The sequence below is a fragment of the Phyllostomus discolor genome, chromosome 13 (assembly GCF_004126475.2).
Source record: "Phyllostomus discolor isolate MPI-MPIP mPhyDis1 chromosome 13, mPhyDis1.pri.v3, whole genome shotgun sequence".
Lineage (NCBI taxonomy): Eukaryota > Metazoa > Chordata > Mammalia > Chiroptera > Phyllostomidae > Phyllostomus > Phyllostomus discolor.
This window is the reverse complement of record NC_040915.2, coordinates 11,555,410-11,573,566: the sequence shown is the minus strand read 5'-3', so window position 1 is coordinate 11,573,566 and position 18,157 is coordinate 11,555,410. Positions and strand designations below refer to the sequence as shown.

The 18,157-nt window shown below is 52.9% G+C and overlaps 1 protein-coding gene across 1 annotated transcript; it reads right to left on the bottom strand.

The window, feature by feature from the left end:
• Nucleotides 1–691: 691 nt before the first annotated feature.
• EGR1 (early growth response 1) lies at nucleotides 692–4,539 on the bottom strand. Its single transcript, XM_028528465.2, has 2 exons — nucleotides 3,944–4,539; nucleotides 692–3,234 (listed from the first exon to the last, which is right to left on the bottom strand). Exons 1-2 carry the CDS (start codon nucleotides 4,242–4,244, stop codon nucleotides 1,907–1,909), a joined length of 1,629 nt encoding a protein of 542 aa, XP_028384266.1. The 5' UTR covers nucleotides 4,245–4,539; the 3' UTR covers nucleotides 692–1,906.
• Nucleotides 4,540–18,157: the final 13,618 nt, after the last annotated feature.

Genomic DNA, 18,157 nt, shown 5'->3' with positions numbered 1-18,157 from the left:
CCTAGCATCTCAGGTCTCCAACAAAACAGACTTGGTCTGGATGGGAACCTTCAACACCAGGCCAGCCTCCTGCCCACTCTGTCTTGTGTCCCCAGAAGCTGCCAAGGATGGCAGCTCCAGCTGGCAAGTAGTGGGATTTCTTCCTGGAAGGATTTTTGGCTTGAGAATCAGCCCTCACCTCTTCTAGGTTTCTTCTACACCCTCAGGTTTCTGGGGATATGGAGAATGGGAGGGAGAGGCTGAGTCAGCTCCTGCTTTTACTGTTCCCCAAAGCCCCTGTGTCCACCCCTTAGGAGTTAAAACTCCTGCCAAGTACATAGCAAGAATTCCCAAGGACATAGATTTCCCCAACCCTTTGTAGAGATGGGGACAGGCAGGGCTCGCTGAATATTTGGGGCCAAGAGAATAGCACTGCCTCTGACCACACATGTTCCACTCCTACTATGGCCTTCTTTAGCTTTAACTAACCAAGATCAGGCTGCAGCCCACCAGACTGAGGTGGAACAGGCCCAGAATCAAAAGAGGAGACCCACATCCAGTCCTCATAAAGAATTCACTCCAATGACACACAGTGGGTCCCATGACTCTGGTGGGAATGTCTTCGTCTCTGCAAAAGCCCATCAACCCCCTCAACAGGGAGAAAGACTACACAGCCCACCTCCAACCCAGCAAAGACATGTGCAACCACAGCTAGTTTATTTTCCTTTTAATTTTGCTGAAGGATATACACCACATATCCTATGGGCAGTAAAGCGCATTCAATGTGTTTATAAGCCAAACAGTCACTTTGTTTAAGCAAACACAAGTACAAAGTAAAATAAAACCACAAAATAATGAACTGCATGTTCATAACATACAAAAATCGCCGCCTACTCAGTAGGTAACTACAACATTCCAACTCCTGAATATATTTATAAATTTACATTTTCAGTTAAAAAAATAGACTTTTGAGAGTTCAGATTTTGTTTTAGATTTTGTTTTCTTACATTCTGGAGAACCAAGGCTCAGCTCAGCCCTCTTCCTTATTTTGCTCCCAAAGCCTCCCAGAATCATCACTCCCTGCTCCCCTTAAGGCTCGAGGTGAGCACGTCCCTTAAACTGGCACAGGTCACGCTGTCAGCAAGGCGCATCACACAAAAGGCACCAAGACATGAAACTTTTTAAACTGAAAGGACAAAAAAAACCACTTTCAAAAAAAAAAAGAAGAAAAACCAAACCATATTTTGCCACATGTGAGAGTACAGTCGGGCAATATTTACAAAAAAAGTTGACAGAACATCACTCTGACACATGCTCTGACTAATACCAAGGACTGCTGTTTCAAAAAAAGCTTAAAACTTAATCGTCACAGCTTCATCACAACATAAAGAATCACCATTGGTTTGCTGGGCTTTTCTTCCCTCCCCCCCCCAAAGTGAGGACCTAGCTCCAAATAGTACAATAGAATATGCAAATTATCTTCACATCAAGAGTACTCCAAGAAAAACAAAATCCATGGCACAGACACTGTACAAGGGTCAGAGCTGGGCTCTGAGAGGCCCAAACCCCATTTTGCCAACTCGATTTTCTAGCATTGAAGGGAGCAAGGGGTCAGGCATATGGTGGAGATGATACTGAAACGATATATCCAAAATCCATGCAAATCAAGTTCTTTGGATAGAGGTGAAGAACTTGGACATGGCTGTTTCAGGCAGCTGAAGTCAAAGGGAGTAGAGGAGAAAAGGGAAGTGGGCAGAAAGGATTGTTGGCCAACAGACTTTCCACGCTGACCCTGGGGTCAAGTAGAGGGGAAGGACTGGCTCTGAGAACCTCCATGTGGCCTAAGAGGTTATCTTCTGATGGCCATCTCCTCCTCTTGTCCTTTACGTCTCCTGTGTTTATCTCCCCTTTCCCTTTTTCTTTTCCTTTAGCAAATTTCAATTGTCCTGGGAGAAAAGGTTGTTGTCATGTCCGAAAGCCCTGTGGAGGCGCTGAAGGAGTTGGCAACAGCTGAGGAAGGGAAGCTGCTGACCTGGGCAGGGAAAGCAGGGGGAACAGAGGAGTATGTGGTGGCCACTGAAGGAGAGGGGAAACCACTGTGCACAGGGGATGGGTAGGTCGAGGATCCAGGTGAGGAGTAGGAGGTGGGCACAGGTGATGGGTATGAGGTGGTGGCTGGGGATGGATAAGAGGTAGTGACTGGGGAGGTATAGGAGGTAGCCACTGGTGATGAGTAGGAAGAGAGTGACGGCGTGGTGGAAGAGGCCACAACACTTTTGTCTGCTTTTTTGTCCTTCTGCCTCAAGTGGATTTTGGTATGCCTCTTGCGTTCATCACTCCTGGCAAACTTTCTCCCACAAATGTCGCAGGCGAAGGGCTTCTCCCCTGTATGGGTACGGATGTGGGTGGTGAGGTGGTCACTGCGGCTGAAGTTGCGCATGCAAATGCGACACTGGAAGGGCTTCTGGCCAGTGTGAATGCGAATGTGGCGGGTGAGCTCATCTGAACGGGAGAACCGGCGGTCACAGGACTCCACTGGGCAGGCGTAGGGGCGTTCGTGGGGAGGTGTCTTGCTGGGCCGGTTGGGGTACTTGCGCATGCGGCTGGGTTTGATGAGCTGGGACTGGTAAGTGGTGTTGAGAGCCTTCAGGTCCTGGGAGCCCGACTGTGTTGCAAAGGCTTTGATAGTAGAGAGTGGAGTGAGTGAAGGCTGCTGGGTACGGCTCTCCAGGCCCTGGAAAGGCTTCTGGTCTGGGGTGCCCAGGCCCAGGTCCCCCTGTTGTTGTGGAAACAGATAGTCTGGAATCATAGGGACCTGGAAGCTACCCTTGGTAGCAGGGTAGGCGGGAGGTGGGTACTGGAGCCCAGTGGCTGCAGAACCTGGAAAGGCCTGGCTTTGTGGCTCAGGGAAGATGTCAGCGTTAGGCGTGGGGAAGGTGGGTGCCGCTGAGTAAATGGGGCTGCTGTCGTTTGACTGCACTGCACAGCTCAAGGGTGGGCTCTGGGAGGCGGAGGACGAGGAAGAAGCCGCTGGAGATGGTGCTGAGCTTGAGGTGGCTGGTGGGTTCGTCATGCTTACGAGGCCACTGACCAGGCTGAAAAGGGGTTCAGGCCACAAGGTGTTGCCACTGTTGGGTGCAGGCTCCAGAGAAAAGCGACCAGTGTAGGTGATGGGGGGCAGCCGGGTGGTTTGGCTGGGATAACTTGTCTCCACCAGAACCTTCTCGTTATTCAGTGAGATGTCAGGAAAAGACTCTGGTAGGAGAGAGAGAGGAGGCTTGGTTACTGGAGAGCAATCACTGGAGGACGAGGAGGAGCAGAGCTGCCAGGCGAGAGGTCGGGCCGGCTACCATTGACTGCCGAGCTAGTTAATAATTGATAGCAGCAGATTGCAATGTTCCTGGACCCGCTCCAGCGGCAGAACCCATTTCAACAACAGCTGACGCAAATACGGAGAATCCCCCTCCACTGCAGCTCCCAGCGCTCCGCAGCTGCGGCTGCGCGGCCCAGGGATTCCCGCCAGCACCCCTTTGGCCACCGCTAGTGCGCATCCCCTGCCCGGGGCTGCCGGGACATCCCTTGCCATGGATTACGGCCCTTCCTTGGGGACCGGCGGCAGTCAAGGAAAGCCATTCTGGAGGAGGAAAGAGCCTCGCAGCCCTGCTTATCAAAACAAGCCCTCCCCCCACCTCCACCCACCCACGCAGCCCCAGAGCTCTTCATCCAAAACAAAAGCTCGCTCCTCTGCGCACCGCTAAGGACGAGGATGGTGGGGGTGGATGTCCCTAGGCATCCCTCTAACACATGACCCTGGGGAATCGAGGAATGGAAGGGAAACCCCACTTCCATCCCTGAGGTCCAGCAGCGCTGCTGCGGTTATGGGAGAGCTGAAAAGGCTGTGGGGAAGAACTGGACGCTAGGATGGTGGCGAAGAGGGTAATCCTCGGCACAGCCCCCCCCTTACCTGAGGTCAGGTGCTCGTAGGGCTGCTCGCCCGTCTCCCCTTGAGGGTTGAAGGCGCTGCTGCTGCTGCTGTTGCTGCCGCCCCCTCCACCTCCACCGCTCCCGCTGCTGCTGCTGCTGTTACCGCCGCTGCCCTCCGGGGCGCCGGGGGCCCCGAGGAACTGGGGAGCCCCGTTGCTCAGCAGCATCATCTCCTCCAGTTTAGGGTAGTTGTCCATGGTGGGCGAGTGAGGAAAGGAGCCGAATGGGTCGGAGATCTGCAGCGGGGACATCAGCTGCATCTCGGCCTTGGCTGCGGCCATCCCGGACAAGAGGGCTGGAGAGCTGGTGTTGGGGCGGGTGGGCGCAGCCCGGGGCGGGAGCTTGGGGGGACACACTCTCGGGGGCCTGGCCGGGTCACATGCGGGGCGTGGGGCACACAGTGGAGAGCTCAGGTGGAGTCTCCAGGCTTGCCCTCGCCGCCGGCCGGTGGGGACGCGGCGCTGCTGCCGGAGCTGGGGCAGGGGCCGGTCCTGGGCGGCGGAAGCTGGCGGCGGCGGTAGCTGGCGGCGGCGGCTCCTCAAGTTCTGCGCGCTGGGATCTCTCGCGACTCCCCGGATCCGCTTCTATTTGAAGGGTCTGTAACCACACGGGCCCGCCTCCGTCGTGACGTACATGGCCATATATGGGGAGCAGGAAGCCCTAATATGGCAAGACCGGCGGGGAGGACCCGGAGTGACGTGAAGCCCCCTATCCGAGGGCGGTGGGCACCGCCATCCCGCACCCCGGGCCTTGTGCTGGCTCCCGCACCCTGAGCGCCCAGGTCTAGAGACAGCTGAAGTCTCAAGCCGTAGCTGGGGACTCCTGGACACAGGCTGCCCGGGAGTTCCCGACGTTGCCCCCGCCCCTTCCCTCCGCCTTCCTCCCTCCTCCCGCAGCCGGAAGTGGCCGGGCCATATAGAGCCGCTCCATATAAGGTGCTGACCAAATAAGGCTTGTTCCGGCCGGGGGATCCTTCCTCCTCCTTATATGGCGTTTCCGGGTCGACGCTTGCTGCTCCCTGGCTCCCTCCCTCCTCCCCGGTTCCAAGCCGGGAGCCCAAACGCGCGCAGGAGCTGGGGACGCCCAGGCGAGGAGGGCTCAGGCGCGGAGCGCGAAGTGCACCGCGGCTCAGGCGGCTCCCCAACGGAGAATGGCTTGGGGAAGCCCGTCCCAGGGCGGGGGCGAGGGCGAGTCGGGCCTGGATTTCGTCGCCGTCATCCAGTGCCCGTCCGCCCACCTCTGGGACCGTGGGAGCCGGGCTGGAGGGAAGGGGAGGAGCGGCTGGGCAGGCCGGGTCAGAGGCCGCCCAGGAGAGGCGGGGCCTTGACCCCGGGCCTCGACCGACTGCAAGGTGCTTTTCCAGGTTTCACTCGGGAAACTGAGGCTGGGAAATAATAGCCAAATGGTTTCTGTGCGTTGCGTTGGTCACCTGCTTCCCCTACATTTCCAAATGGGATATTGGAGCCTAGGGATCCCTCTGCGCCACCGAGAACAGAAAGGCTATCCCTGGCCCCCTCCGGGAAAGAGACCACCTTTCGGTGACCGAATGAGGGAATCTGGTTGCCCTAGGAGAGTCTTTTTCCCACCAGAAGCTGGTGATCCTTGTGATGGTGGGGGACTTTCCCATCTTTATGCAGAGCAAGTTGGAGGTGGGCAGTGTGGGAATCTGAAAAGGGGGCTTCCCTATGGACAGTCTGGGGACCCCAGACTAGCACGTAGAGGACCTGCGGAGCGGTTTGGTGCTGCCCCCTGGAGGTCACTCTCCAGATGGTTTCCCTGAGCCCCTGACCGAGTGGGCTCTTCCGCTGTCTTCCTGCTCCCCCTCCCGGCTCCTGTACTGGGCGCTGAGCCAGACTCGGGGAGCCTTAGACGCAGTGAGCTTGAACTGAGCAGGCGCCGCAGCCTGGGCTCTCCCTGCAGTCCCCGGGGAGCCGCCACTGCCGAGGCGACCAGACTCGGGGCGGGATAACACTCCCCCTCCCTGGCTTGGAAGGGGAGAGGTGTAGGCGGGGACCTATCCTGCAGGTCTCCCAGGAATCGGACGCGAGCAGGGAAGCCCTTCACCGTCCTGGTTACCCTGTAGTCGAGTGCGCAGCCCAAAGACCACAGGGATTCCGGGAGCGGAAGACTCCAGCTCTAGCTTTGAGTCTAGGGGAGGTGTTGTTTTTCTGAAATGAAAAAGAAAGCGGAAAGTGTGTGTGTATGGAAGGAAGGTGCCAGTGACACCAGGAGAGACGGGGGCAGGGCTAGGTGTCAAAGAATCCAAACAGCCTCATACAGTCGGGGTCAAGGGGTTTGAATGCGGGTGAAGGGATAGTGCTTCATCCCTATGTAACCATCCCCCGCCACACACACACACACACACACACACACACACACACACACCTTCTTAGAAAAATCTACTTAAGGAACCCAGCGGTGAACGAGGACTCCCTTGTCTCTCTGCTCTAGATCTGAGATCCCCCATCCCAGTGCCTAGGGCCAGTAGGGGGTCCACTCCCACCATCTATCCACCAAGTTGTCCATTAAGGGGCAGGAGTGATGAGCTTGCCTGAGGCCTCCTGCGGGGCAGGAAGGCCAGGCCAGGCAGGGTCAGATGGTTCTATTTCTGAATGCCTATTTTTACCACTCCCTGGTGGGGTTCCTTCCTCAGGCTTTTTGTATCTCGCTTTTTTCAGCTGTAAAATAAGGCTAATGTTAATGATACCCACATGGAAGAATTGTTGTGAGGACTGAAACTTACATGGACTGCCATCTCTGAGGCCCCAAAGCACAGTGCCTGCCCTGCAGTTGGCTTTCAGTAAACAGTGGCTATTGTTGTTTCCAGGGTTTTTGACCCACAGGGTCAGCCACAGTTCACCCACCCATCCTCAGACTCCAAGCAAGCCCCAGTGACCCTTTTCTGACAAGTGGTACAGAAAGGGAGAAACATTCCGATTCTAACACAAGAGACATTGTCCTGAAGAGCTAATATGTAGCCTTCTTGCTGCTGCAGAACATCATTTCCTAAAGCAGAACTTTTCAACCTTGACCATGCGGTAGAATCACCCCTGGAACTCTGAGAAAGGTTTTACACTGGACCAATTGAATCATAATCTTCTTGAGCTTGTGAGTGCCAGAACTCAGCAGGCACTTCATTCTAGGATCCGTATTCTGTCCCTGGACAGCTGCCTAGATCCCAAGAGCACATCCTCCTTCTCCAAGCAGGGCAAGCTGGTCCCCTAGGATTCTGATGTGCAGGCTGACCTGAGGTATCTTAAGGTCCTTGCTGAAGCTGGACTCTGGATATCCTTACAGTTAACATCTTTTGTTTTGCATACCCATCATCAGTTCCTCTTTCTTTTCCTTTTTTAAAAAGATTTTATTTATTTATTTTCAGAGAGAGGGGAATGGAGGGAGAAAAAGGGGGAGAGAAACTTCAGTGTGTGGTTGCCTCTTGCACAGTCCCAACCAGGGACCTGGCCTGCAACCCAGGCATGTGCCCTGACTGGGAATCAAACCAGTGACCTTTGGATTCACAGACCAGCACTCAGTCCACTGAGCCACACCAGCCAGGGCTTCTTTCTTTTCAAAACTCCTCCCCAGCCAGTGATTTCCTTTTGGGAACAACCCCACTCCAGGTGGTTGGGGGAAGATAATACCATCCTAGATCTAGGAGTGGGCATGTCATCCATCTAGGAGCATTCCACCTTTCCGGCTGTGGAGACTAAATCCGAATAGGCGCATGACCAGCAAGAATCACTTTGGGGACTCGTGAGAAAGAGGAATTCTCTTTTCCTGGTGGTATTCAGCCAATGGAATGTGAGCTTGGAAGCCTTCTTACCATCTGGGCTGGAGAGCCCACCTGGGGATGATGCCAATGCAGAAGTTAGAGAGACAAGATCTACCACCAGAGAGTAAGTCTTTGGACAAAGCTGGGAGTTTAAGTTATGCAGACCAGTGAATTCCTCCCTTATTTAATAAAATAAAGCAGACTCATTTCAATTTCTGTTACAGCCCAGGAGGTTCTGATTAATACACCCATTATCCTCAAGAGCCAAAAACTTTTCTGAGGACTTACTATGGGCCAGGCCTCGGATGGAGCCTGAGGCATAGGCCCCCGTCTCTGAGGAACTTACAGTTGGACTGAGGAAGTCTGGGTTCCATTTTACATGAGAATTAAGAATAGGAAGCAGCCCCATTAGGCTCCAAGTCGGTTACACAAAAGGACATGGGGATAATGGAAGGAAGAAGTTTCAGGGGACTGGGGGTAGGACAGGGATGATGAGATTTTGGAAGAGAAGGGATATGAGAAGGACCAAACCCCGTGATCAGAAAGTGAGAGGCAGTTTCAGGCTGGGGTTGGGGGTTAGGTGGCCTGGAGAGTCCGTGTGTGGTCTGCCTGGGAAAAAATGGCTTGGAGTAGAGAAGGTTCCTACTGGGAAGCAGTAGGAGCTAAAGTTGAATAAAAATTTGTTTAACAAAAAGTGTATTGGCCATTGCTTGTATTAGATGCAGTGCTAAGTCTTGGGGATTCCATAATGGGGGGAGGCAGAAGTAGTTTTGCCTTTCTGGAAACTAGCATTCGGTGGGATAGAGGGAATTAAACAACTACATAAATAAAAAAAGGTAATTTCAGATTGTAAGGGTAACATACCAGAGAGGTGAAGGAAGACATCTCAGAGGAGGTGACATTTACACAGATATAAAGAAAAGGCAAGAGGAAACCAACTCTGCACAGAGGAGAGTGGGAGGGAGAGCATTCCAGGCAAAGGGGACGGCTGTGTGAAGGCCTCAGGGGGAAGAGAGGTCCAGCCATGGTCAGTCTGGAGCTTCTAGCTCCAGTGTGGGCAATGAGAACATTTAGGGCTCCACTGTACCCTCCACACTCATCTCTGTTCTGCCCTGTACAGCTCATGCAGAGGAGAATGTGGCTTTCCAAACCCTGCCCAGCTTCCACTGTGTCTGCTGCTAAAGACAGCTTCTGCCCAGGAACAGTGAGCGGAGGTGGCTCAAAGCCCCTGCGTGCTTCCCAGCCCTAAGCCCTCTCTGTGATGGGGCATCCTGTGAGAGAGAAGGCCTGGGAGCCTGTGTCCTGGTGGGGTTATGCTGCTGGGCCACTTTCTCAGCAGCAGGACTAGGGGCATCTGAGTTATCCCCACACCCTAGTCTGTTTGGCCAGTAGCATGGCACACTGCTGTTTGCTGTGGCTTGGGGGACAGAACAGGGAGGAGACGTGGTGAAAAGAACTGTCCCTTTCCAAGAAACCAAATTTCAGCATGGGTATCCAACTTGTGACCAACAGCCCAGATGGGACAACTGGCCTGGGGCCTAAAGGAAACCAGGTTGCGGGTGAGGCGGGCTCTGAGCCACTCCTGCACTCTGGTCTGGTGCCCATAGGGCCTCAATGCATGCTTAGGGTTGAATCTGGGACTCTCAGACCTTGCCCACCACGAGACTGGGGCCAGAAGCCCTGGGAAAGGCGAGAGGCCCTTGGAGGACCTGTAGGTCTGAGCTGCTGCCTGTGCTCAGACTTCTTCACAAACAGTGGAGGAGGAGGCAAGGGTGAGAGAAGAACTGAGCTTGTCCATGGCAGCAGGGGCTCTAGGAGAAAGCCAGCAGGAACCATCATGTCTCGGACACCCGCCCCAGGGCTGAGCAGGCTGCTGCTCTCAGAGAAAAACAAGCCCCTTTTTCCACTGCCGCTTCCTTCTCCCCAACCCCGGGCTACGTCAGCACCTACATGTGCTGCTCAGATTGTGGTTTGCCACTGCTGTGGCCAGCCCTGGGGCTCAGGAAGTGACTCTTTTTTGGGTTCTGTCTAGGGAGCTTGTCACACTTTCCGATGGCTGACGGGCTCTGATGGAAACATGGAGGGCTTGGTCTTCAATCGGTGTGGGGTAGCTCGGCTCCCACCCCCCGGAGGGTCTTGAGTGGGGAGAAGAAAGGCCAGGTAAAGGGTGGGGTGGGAGGTGCGCTGAGAAAGGGAGACATAGAGACACAGAGAAATGCAGGGGAGATGGAGAGAATCATCCAGAGTGTTGGAGTGTGAAGGCACCTCGTCCACTCCAATTACCGGTAGGAAACTGGGTGCCAGAGGGGAACCCGAGTCCTAGCACAGGTGGAGAAAGCATGTTCTGAGAAGGACCCATGCAGAGGGAGGTCACCTGGGCTCTGAAGAGGGTGCTTGGCATGCTCCAGGTGGGACCCAGAGGTTGTGGGGGAGAGACCATGGAGGACTTGGCCCTGGGCGGGGTCTGCCTGAGAGAGTTGGGGTCTGGGCTCCTGTCCTCAGAGTCTGTCTGAGGGGCCCTATGCCAGACAGGGGGGTTAGGCCCGACGTGGAAGACACTGGGGCACAATACCTCGGGGAGGTGGCACAGAGGGTCTGCTAAGGAAAGAGGGAGTGGGTGGAGGTAGGTGAACACGTAGGTGAGGCTCCCCTGGTCCTCTTGTCCCAGAGTTCCCTGCAGATGCAGAAAGCAACAACTGTCCTTGGACATCAGTTTCTCTGCTCCATGCTGGGTAGCCTCTCTCCCAGGCCAGGGCTGGCAGGACCTTGGGCTTAGAGGACAATCCAGCCTAGGGTGAATTCTTTGCTCCCCAACCCCCGGCTGAGTGTGCAGCAAAGCCCGCTGCAGAAATCTCTGGAAGCTCCTTGGGCGGGCAGAGGGAGGGGAGTGTTACATAAGAGCCCACTGATGTGCAGGAAGTCTAGAGCAGCCTTTAGATTAGAAAGGCAGTGTTCCCATCCAGCCCAGAAAGGCAGGAATAGCAACAACAGTTATTTCTGGCCCCTCACCACTGCCTGAGCCGGGGCTGCTGAGCTTGGGCAGGTGAGCTTGGACTCCGCAGTCCTGGTGTGAGGGGGAGAGAGAGGGGCAGGCAGCCCCTGGGGTTATCCCACTCTGGCACTGCCCTCACCCCGCACCCCCACCTCCAAACACCAGAGTGCAGCAGTCAGTGGTGGTGCTTCTTTCCTCTGATTTTCCTTAATCTCTAGACACATTCTTTAACATACACCCCTTGCCCTCAAGATATGTTTACCATGTGATAGTCTCTGTGCTAAACACTTGACAGGCATTTGTCCTCACAAAGCCTCATAATGCATTCTCACCCCTGTTTCATTGATGAGGATACAGGCTCAGAGGGGGCAGGTCACTTGCTTAAGGTCAGAGAGCCAAAGGCGGAGCCTGGGTTCCAGTCTACCTCATACCAGAAACTGCTCTCTGGGGTCCCAGAATGAGTCAGATGAAGCTTTCACCCTACAGCGATTCTTGAGTCAAGTGGAATAGGGGAGAGACCTGTGAACAGATCATTTTGGTTCATTCATTCAACAATTGTTTATCAAACGTCTAATCTGCCCTAGGTATTAAAGATACAAAGAAAAGTAAGGAGGGTGCTCCTTCTGCAGTGCACAGCCTAGCTGGGGAGACAGACTAGCTAACAAGCAAGCCCAGCAGTGTGATCTGTGTTCTCACAGGGAAGCACAGTGACAAGGGGAGCTCCTAACCCAGCTCCCGCCCACTGAGGTGGTTTCCAGGCAGTCAGAAAGCCAACTTGCCATTTTTAAATAATGGCAGGAGGCTGGGTGGGGGAGGACTGGTGGTGACACCAGCTCGGAAACCATGCAACAGTCCTGGAGAGAGGGCGAGGGCTGGATGCATCAGCACGTCATCACAGACTCCCTTCAGGGGCCTCCCAGTCCAAGGCAGAGAGCAAGAAAAAAACTGATGCCCAACTGTGCTGACAGGCAGCTCGGCCCAAGTGCATCCATTTCCTTGGTTCAGTGGAAGTAGGATAGTCAGAGAGGCTGGGTCGAAGGAGGACCTCTCTTCCTCCTCCTCCAACTCTGCCCCCCACTCCACCCTGTTTTAGTGCAACATCAGAGTGAGTGACTAAAGAGGAAGCTCGGAAAGATGCTAAAGAGCCTCCATCCAGATGACTGCACTGACAAGTGGTGATAGGAGGGAGAATCCGCTCATCTTCCTGGGAATATCTGCAGAGGGGTCTTCTCGGCTTTGCTCTGGGCTGAGGCAGCACTTTGGCTCCTATCAGCAGGCAAAGGGAGGGAATCTCTGGAACTTAGAGGACCCAGTTTCCCTCTGGTTCAGCGGCAGAGACAGCCATCATAGTAGGATGACTGTGCCTTTTATTATTATTATTATTATTATTAATTTTTAAAATATTGTATTTATTTTTAGAGAGAGGGGAAGGGAAGGAGAAAGAATGGGAGAGAAACATCAATGTGTGGTTCCCTCTCATGCACCCCCTGCTGGGGACCTGGCCCATAACCCAGGCATGTGCCCTGACTGGGAATTGAACTGGCGACCCTTTGGTTACAAGCCCACGCTCAATCCACTAACCGACACTAGCCAGGCATTATTTATTTTATTTTTTTTTTAGAGAGAGAGACATCAATTTGTTGTTCCACCCATCTATGCATTCATTGGTTGCTTCTCGTATGTGCCCTGACTGGGGATTGAACCTGAAAGCTTGGTGTATGGGGATGACTCTCTAACCAACTCAGCTACCCTGACAGGACCAGGATGTCTGTGTCTTGAAGCTGACATTAGACTCAGTGTCTTTTTTTTTTTAAGTATCATGTTAGAATATACATAGCATATGTTAACCATTTTAAGTGTACATTTCAGTGGCATTAAGCCCATTCACAGTGTTGTACAACCATGACAACTCTCCATTTCCAGAATTTTCCATCACCCCCAAACAAAAACCCTGTACCCATAAAACACTGATTCCCCATCATGCTTTCTTCTCCCAGCCCCTAGTAACCTCTATTATAGTTTCTGTCTCTATGAATTTGCCTATTCTAGGTACTGCATAAGTGGAATCATATTTGTGCTTTTGCAACTGGCTTATTTTACTGAGCATAAAATTCTCAAGGCTCATCCATATTGCAGCATGTGGCAGAATTCCATTCCTTCTTAAGGCTAAATAATATTCCATTGTATAGATATACTGCATTGTGTTTATCCATTATCTGTTGATGGACTTTTGGTTGTTTTGACTGATTGACATTTGTAAATAATGCTGCTATGAATATTAGTGAGAAAGTATCTGTTTGTGGGCTCCGTTTTTGTTCGTCATCCATCTCAGCTATCACAAGAGAGATTAAAGTTAGATTTAAGAAGGACTTCCTGGTTTCCTACTACCAGTGACCAAAGCAGCAGCATCTCCCTCTTTGGATAGTATTGATAACCAGAGTCTCCTCAGCCTCCCAGTATCATATCCTTATGCTGGGATAATGCCTGCAATGGCTGCACTGAAATAGGAAAGAGGCTTTATAGGGGTCACTGTGGGGTGATGGTGCTGTGTGGTTTGTTTTTAGGAGCTGGGTGGTGGGGGTTTCATAGCGTTCTCTTGGGTATGTTTGCCACCACTCCCCAACCCAAACCCAACTTTCTCCTTTCCTTGGCAACATCCAGGCTGTCTCCCTTGTTCTCTCCCAGGCTAAATTGGGAGTGTGAAGCTGCTCTTCTTCCCAATATAGCTTTTGAATTAAAGTGAGAACTGAATGTGGCTGGAAAGCTGACTCCCATCTGTGTGTGTGAGAGAGAAAAAAGGAGAGCAAGTGAGCCTGAACACACGCGGGGCAACTGGAGGGAGGGGGCGGATCTGGGCTGCAGCCTCACCATCCTCAGGGGCAAGCACTGCTCAGCAGAGGGATGCTGAGGTCTGGAGGCTGGTGTTTTTCCAGGAGCACTACAGGGACATCATTCGAACATTCCACAAAATTGTGCCATGTGCTTATTGTTCTAGATGCTGGGGAAATGGTGAACCAGGTAGACCCATCGCCTACTACATGGCTTTCAGTTTGGTGGGGAAACAGATGATGACCAAAAAGGGTGATGTGTGCTGTCTGGGAGGAAGAGCAGGAAGCTACAGGGGCCTGAAGGGAGGGGTTGGGGGGGGTCACACGTAAGCGGAGACTTGAAGTGCACTTGGGAGTTGGCCAAGTGAAGCAGGAGAGCAAGAGTGCCTGTGTGGAAGGCACTGTGCATGCGGATTCTGAGTGGGCCAGGCTTCGGCAGGGGCGCTGGCACTGGGTGAGTTGGGTTTAGGAGGGCTCAAAAGCATTCACCTCCTCCTCCTTCTCCTCCCCTCCTTCCAGGGAAAGGAAAACCAGATGAGAGTGATCTAGGCCAGAGAAGTCTGGGAGCATGTAAGTCCCTTCTGCTCATGCTCTAAATAGTCAGAAGTGGGTGCAGGGCAGTTGCAGGTCTCCTTTTGAGCCACCACTTAGAAAGCTGGACCTGGCAGGTCCAAGATGGACATAGAACAGAGGGAATAGGATCTCAATTGTATCATAAAAGGCATTTGTATGAAGAAGGGTCTCTCCTTGGTTTAGCTTACCCCATCCTGTCCGGGGGCCCGACTGAGTCGGTCTCGGAGGGACCTTCCCTCTTCTTACTTGATAGGAGTGAATCATGATTCTGGCTGAGATGGGAAGAGGTTGAAATCTTGGCAAAGAAAGACCTTCTGTTGGCAGAGACAGGGGAGAGCTCTCTGGGGGCCATGCACTTCTCTGTTAGCTCCCGAGTTCCCCAGTGACAGGCACAGCTAAGGGATCCTGGTGTAAAACTTGCCATTAATATTTCAAGCAGCATTATTTATTGATCACTCATCTGGCTAGGACAAAGGGAGAGGGTAATTCATTAGGGATGCAGGGCTGGTGGGGTCAATTGGGGAAAGAGGTCAGGGAAAGGTAGATTACTGAGAATCCCCAGCCTGGGCTCCTTCCTGCAAAAATACTTTGGGGTTCCAGGGTTTGGAGATTAGGGTTTTGTCCTTAAAAAAGAAAGGTTTTATTTATTTATTTATTTTTAGAGAGGGAAGGGAGGGAGATAGAGAGAGAGAGAGAAACATCAATGTGTGATTGCTGGGGGTCATGGCCTGCAACTCAGGCATGTACCTGACTGGGAATTGAACCTGTGACACTTTGGTTCACAGCCCATGCTCAATTCTCTGAGCTATGCCAGCCAGGGCTGTCCCTTTTTTTTTTTTTTAACCCCATGATACACATGAAAATAAGTGAAGGGGCAGAGGACAGGGGAAACCGGACCAGGCCTGAAGCTGCCACTGTGCCCATCGGGGGCTCGTAGTCAGGGAATCCTTTACTAGGTGCGCTTCCTTTCCTCTGGATCCAATTTGCTCCTCCAAATTCCTTGTCCCTTGGGTCCTTCTCCTTACCTGACCCTGAAATCAGCTCCAGTAGCCTCTCTAGATGCCATTTCAGGAGCCCGGGTTGGGTCCCTTGGGTTGCAGGGCCCTGCCTGGGTCAGCTTGGCAATTTCTCTGCTCCCAGGAGATGCCTGATCCTCACCTAAGGAGAACACCTGCCCTCTGGTCTGACCTTCTGCGAGGAGTAGGCAGAGGGTGTGCATACAGGCTGGGCTTAGGAAGCGATTGCCTGAGAATCCATAACTGCGCTGTCTACCCACAAGAATGCTTTCTTCATGAACCTCCAGCTCCAGGGAGTGAAGCATGAGGCACCCCGCTCTTCACATTTTAAGCAGACAGGCTGCAGGAAAAATTGCCTCTTGCGGGCGCCAGGGAATCCCATATTGGGAGGGAGCTGCGCCACCCAGTGGGCTTTTTGCTCCTTGCAGGCATCCCTCCCACGCATTGCTGCCTCCAGCCTAGACAAGCGACAAGCTCTCCGGCAGAACCCACATGGATATAAGACTTGAGGTACCCTCTTCCTCCAAGCAGGCCTAATCCAGCTCAGAGAAGAAAAATTAGGGGAATTTTGGAGCAAGACGGTCACGTATTGGTTGAAATTTGAGGCAGTGGGGAAGCCAGCAGAGGATTTTGACCTACAAACCAAACTGTCTCTCCCTCTTAAACTAGATTCCACAGATACAGGACCATGGTCCAGAGTTCCCAGGGCCCCTGTCTCCTCTGTGTCCCTCTTTTTCCTCCAGGCTAAGCAAGGCTAGGCTCAGCAACATTGATCAAGGAAGAACTGGCACAGGCTGGAGCTGCTGGCTTTCCTTTGACGTCACAGCCTGGAAATCCCATTTTAAGCAGGTTCCCCAGGTGTGGGGCACACAGAAGAAAGAGAAAGGGAGCCAGATGAAAAAGCTCCAGGCCTGAGAGCATACTAGCCAGAAATCTCAGGCCTGGAAGGCTGTCCCCTGTCCCCTAGATGGTCTGGGTGCGGGACACAGAGCTAGACCTCGGCCCCGACTCCAGAGCTAATGATCCTCAGTGCCCACCGAGGAGGGCCTAGGCAGTGAGTGAGCGCCCTCCACAAAGCTCTAGCTGTACACCTTGTTCCGATCTTTCTATCCCACTCTCCGGGCCTAGAAGGATCTACTGAGACACTGGGAGGGAGGGCAGGTGGCCCCAGGAAATGAGACAGCAAGGGCTTACCTAGACCCAGATGTTTCCCACTAACCTCCTCCCAGGAGGCTTGCCAGTCATTCTTTTTGTCACCCCCCATCTCGTTTCTATTCTTCTCCCTGCAGCACAGTGGCCAGGCCTTTTGCAGGGTTCTAGGAGATGGATTGTTTCCATGGCGATGAACCAATACGCTTAGAAAGCATGTTCTAGTTGACACAGGGAAGCCCAGATGTACATGGAGAGCCTGGCAATGTAGCATCTGGCAGTGACCCCCTTACTACTGGTCACTGTGGGTGCAATTGTGCGACTGTGTGTGTGTGTAAAGCAGCAAATGAGATTTAGGTTAGAGAGGCCTAACCTGCTTTCTTGGCCATATGGTAGCTGCTAGAGTGAGACTGCAGCATCTTACTCTGGAGACCTTTCTAGAACAAAGGAGTCTCTCCCCTGAATTCTGCCTTGAGACTTCCTCTCCTTTCTGGTAGAGAAAGTGGCCCATTTGCTCAGAGGCCAGTGGTGACAGGAATGCCTGGGAGAGGGCTGTTGACTGGAGGATTCCAGGGGACATGGACAGGGCATCTCATGCCTCACTTCCACTGCAGCCTCAGTTGTGGACCTTCTAGGCCAGCTTGGCTCAAGTGTGGCTGAAGGACAGCCCTGTGATGCCAGAGAAGGAAGAGGAAAGCCTGGTGTAGGGACATTTTGCCAACCTTGGGGCCAGAGGCTGGGGCTACTCACACTCCCCACGCCAGTCCAGCCTCTGCTTTCTCCCTTTTCCTTCCACCAGGCTGCACGGCTTTCTCTGCTCCTTCTCTCTCCCTCCTCCCTCCCTATTTATCCTTTATCTTTTTAAACATTTTTTAATTTTAATTATTATTCAAGTACAGTTTTCTCCCTTTTACTCCCATTCCAGCCCACCCACCCAACCCTCCCCACTTCCCTCCCATTACCACCCTTCCCCTAGTTTTTGTCCACGTGTCCTTTAAATTTGTTCCTGTAAACCCTTCCCATTCTCCCCTGAAATTCCCTCTTCTCTCCCCTCTGGTCACTGTCAGCCTGTCCTCTATTTCAGTGACTTTGGTTATATTTTGCTTGTTTCTTTGTTTTGTTGTTTAGGTTCCTGTTAAAGGTGAGATCATATGGTATTTGTCTTTCACCACCTGGCTTATTTCGCTTAGCATACGTTTATCTTCTTTTTAAAAAATGATTTTATTTATTTTTAGAGAGAGGGGAAAGGAGGGAGAAATGGAGGGAGAGAAACAATGATCGATTGCCTCTCACACGCCTTCACTTTGGGACCTGGTCCGCAACCCAGGCGTGTGTCCTGATGGGGAATTGAACCAGCAAACTTTCCTTTTGCAGGGCAATGCTCAACCAACTAGTCACACTGGTCAGGGTTCCTTTGTTTATCTGATGCTACTTCTGCTCCTCTGCCATTCTTTCCCTTCTCCTGAGTTCTGCCTTCCAGGGTCTCAGTCCCAGCCAGTTATGTCCCTTGGCCCCTGGTGGCCTGGGTTCTACCTTCCAAGGGCTCGGACCCCATGTCCTATAGTCTCCCTCAGTCTGTCCACCAACTTCACCCAACCCCTCCCTTTTGAGGCCACATGAGATGCTTCTTTGGCCCCAGTCCTTGGGTACCTGTCCTCCTTCTTTGTTCCTAGGGTCAGACATGAGCCTCTGGATGGTTCTTAGCTCCACCTCTTTCCTCAACCCACCTGTCTCCTCCTTCTAGCCTTTCTAGGCCCTATGGCAACTATGGCAACCCAATTCCTCAGCCCTGCCCAGCAGTCTAACCTCTCTTCCATGGAGGCCTCTTATGAGTCTTTGTCCCCAGAGCTCACCCCTAGCACTT

Coding starts and splice junctions, on each gene's coding strand:
- EGR1 (XM_028528465.2), bottom strand. CDS start 4,244: ATGGCCGCAGCCAAGGCCGAGATGCAGCTGATGTCCCCGCTGCAGATC. Junction 3,235..3,943: donor CTACGAGCACCTGACCTCAG/GTAAGGGGGGGG, acceptor CTCTCCTACCAG/AGTCTTTTCCTGACATCTCA.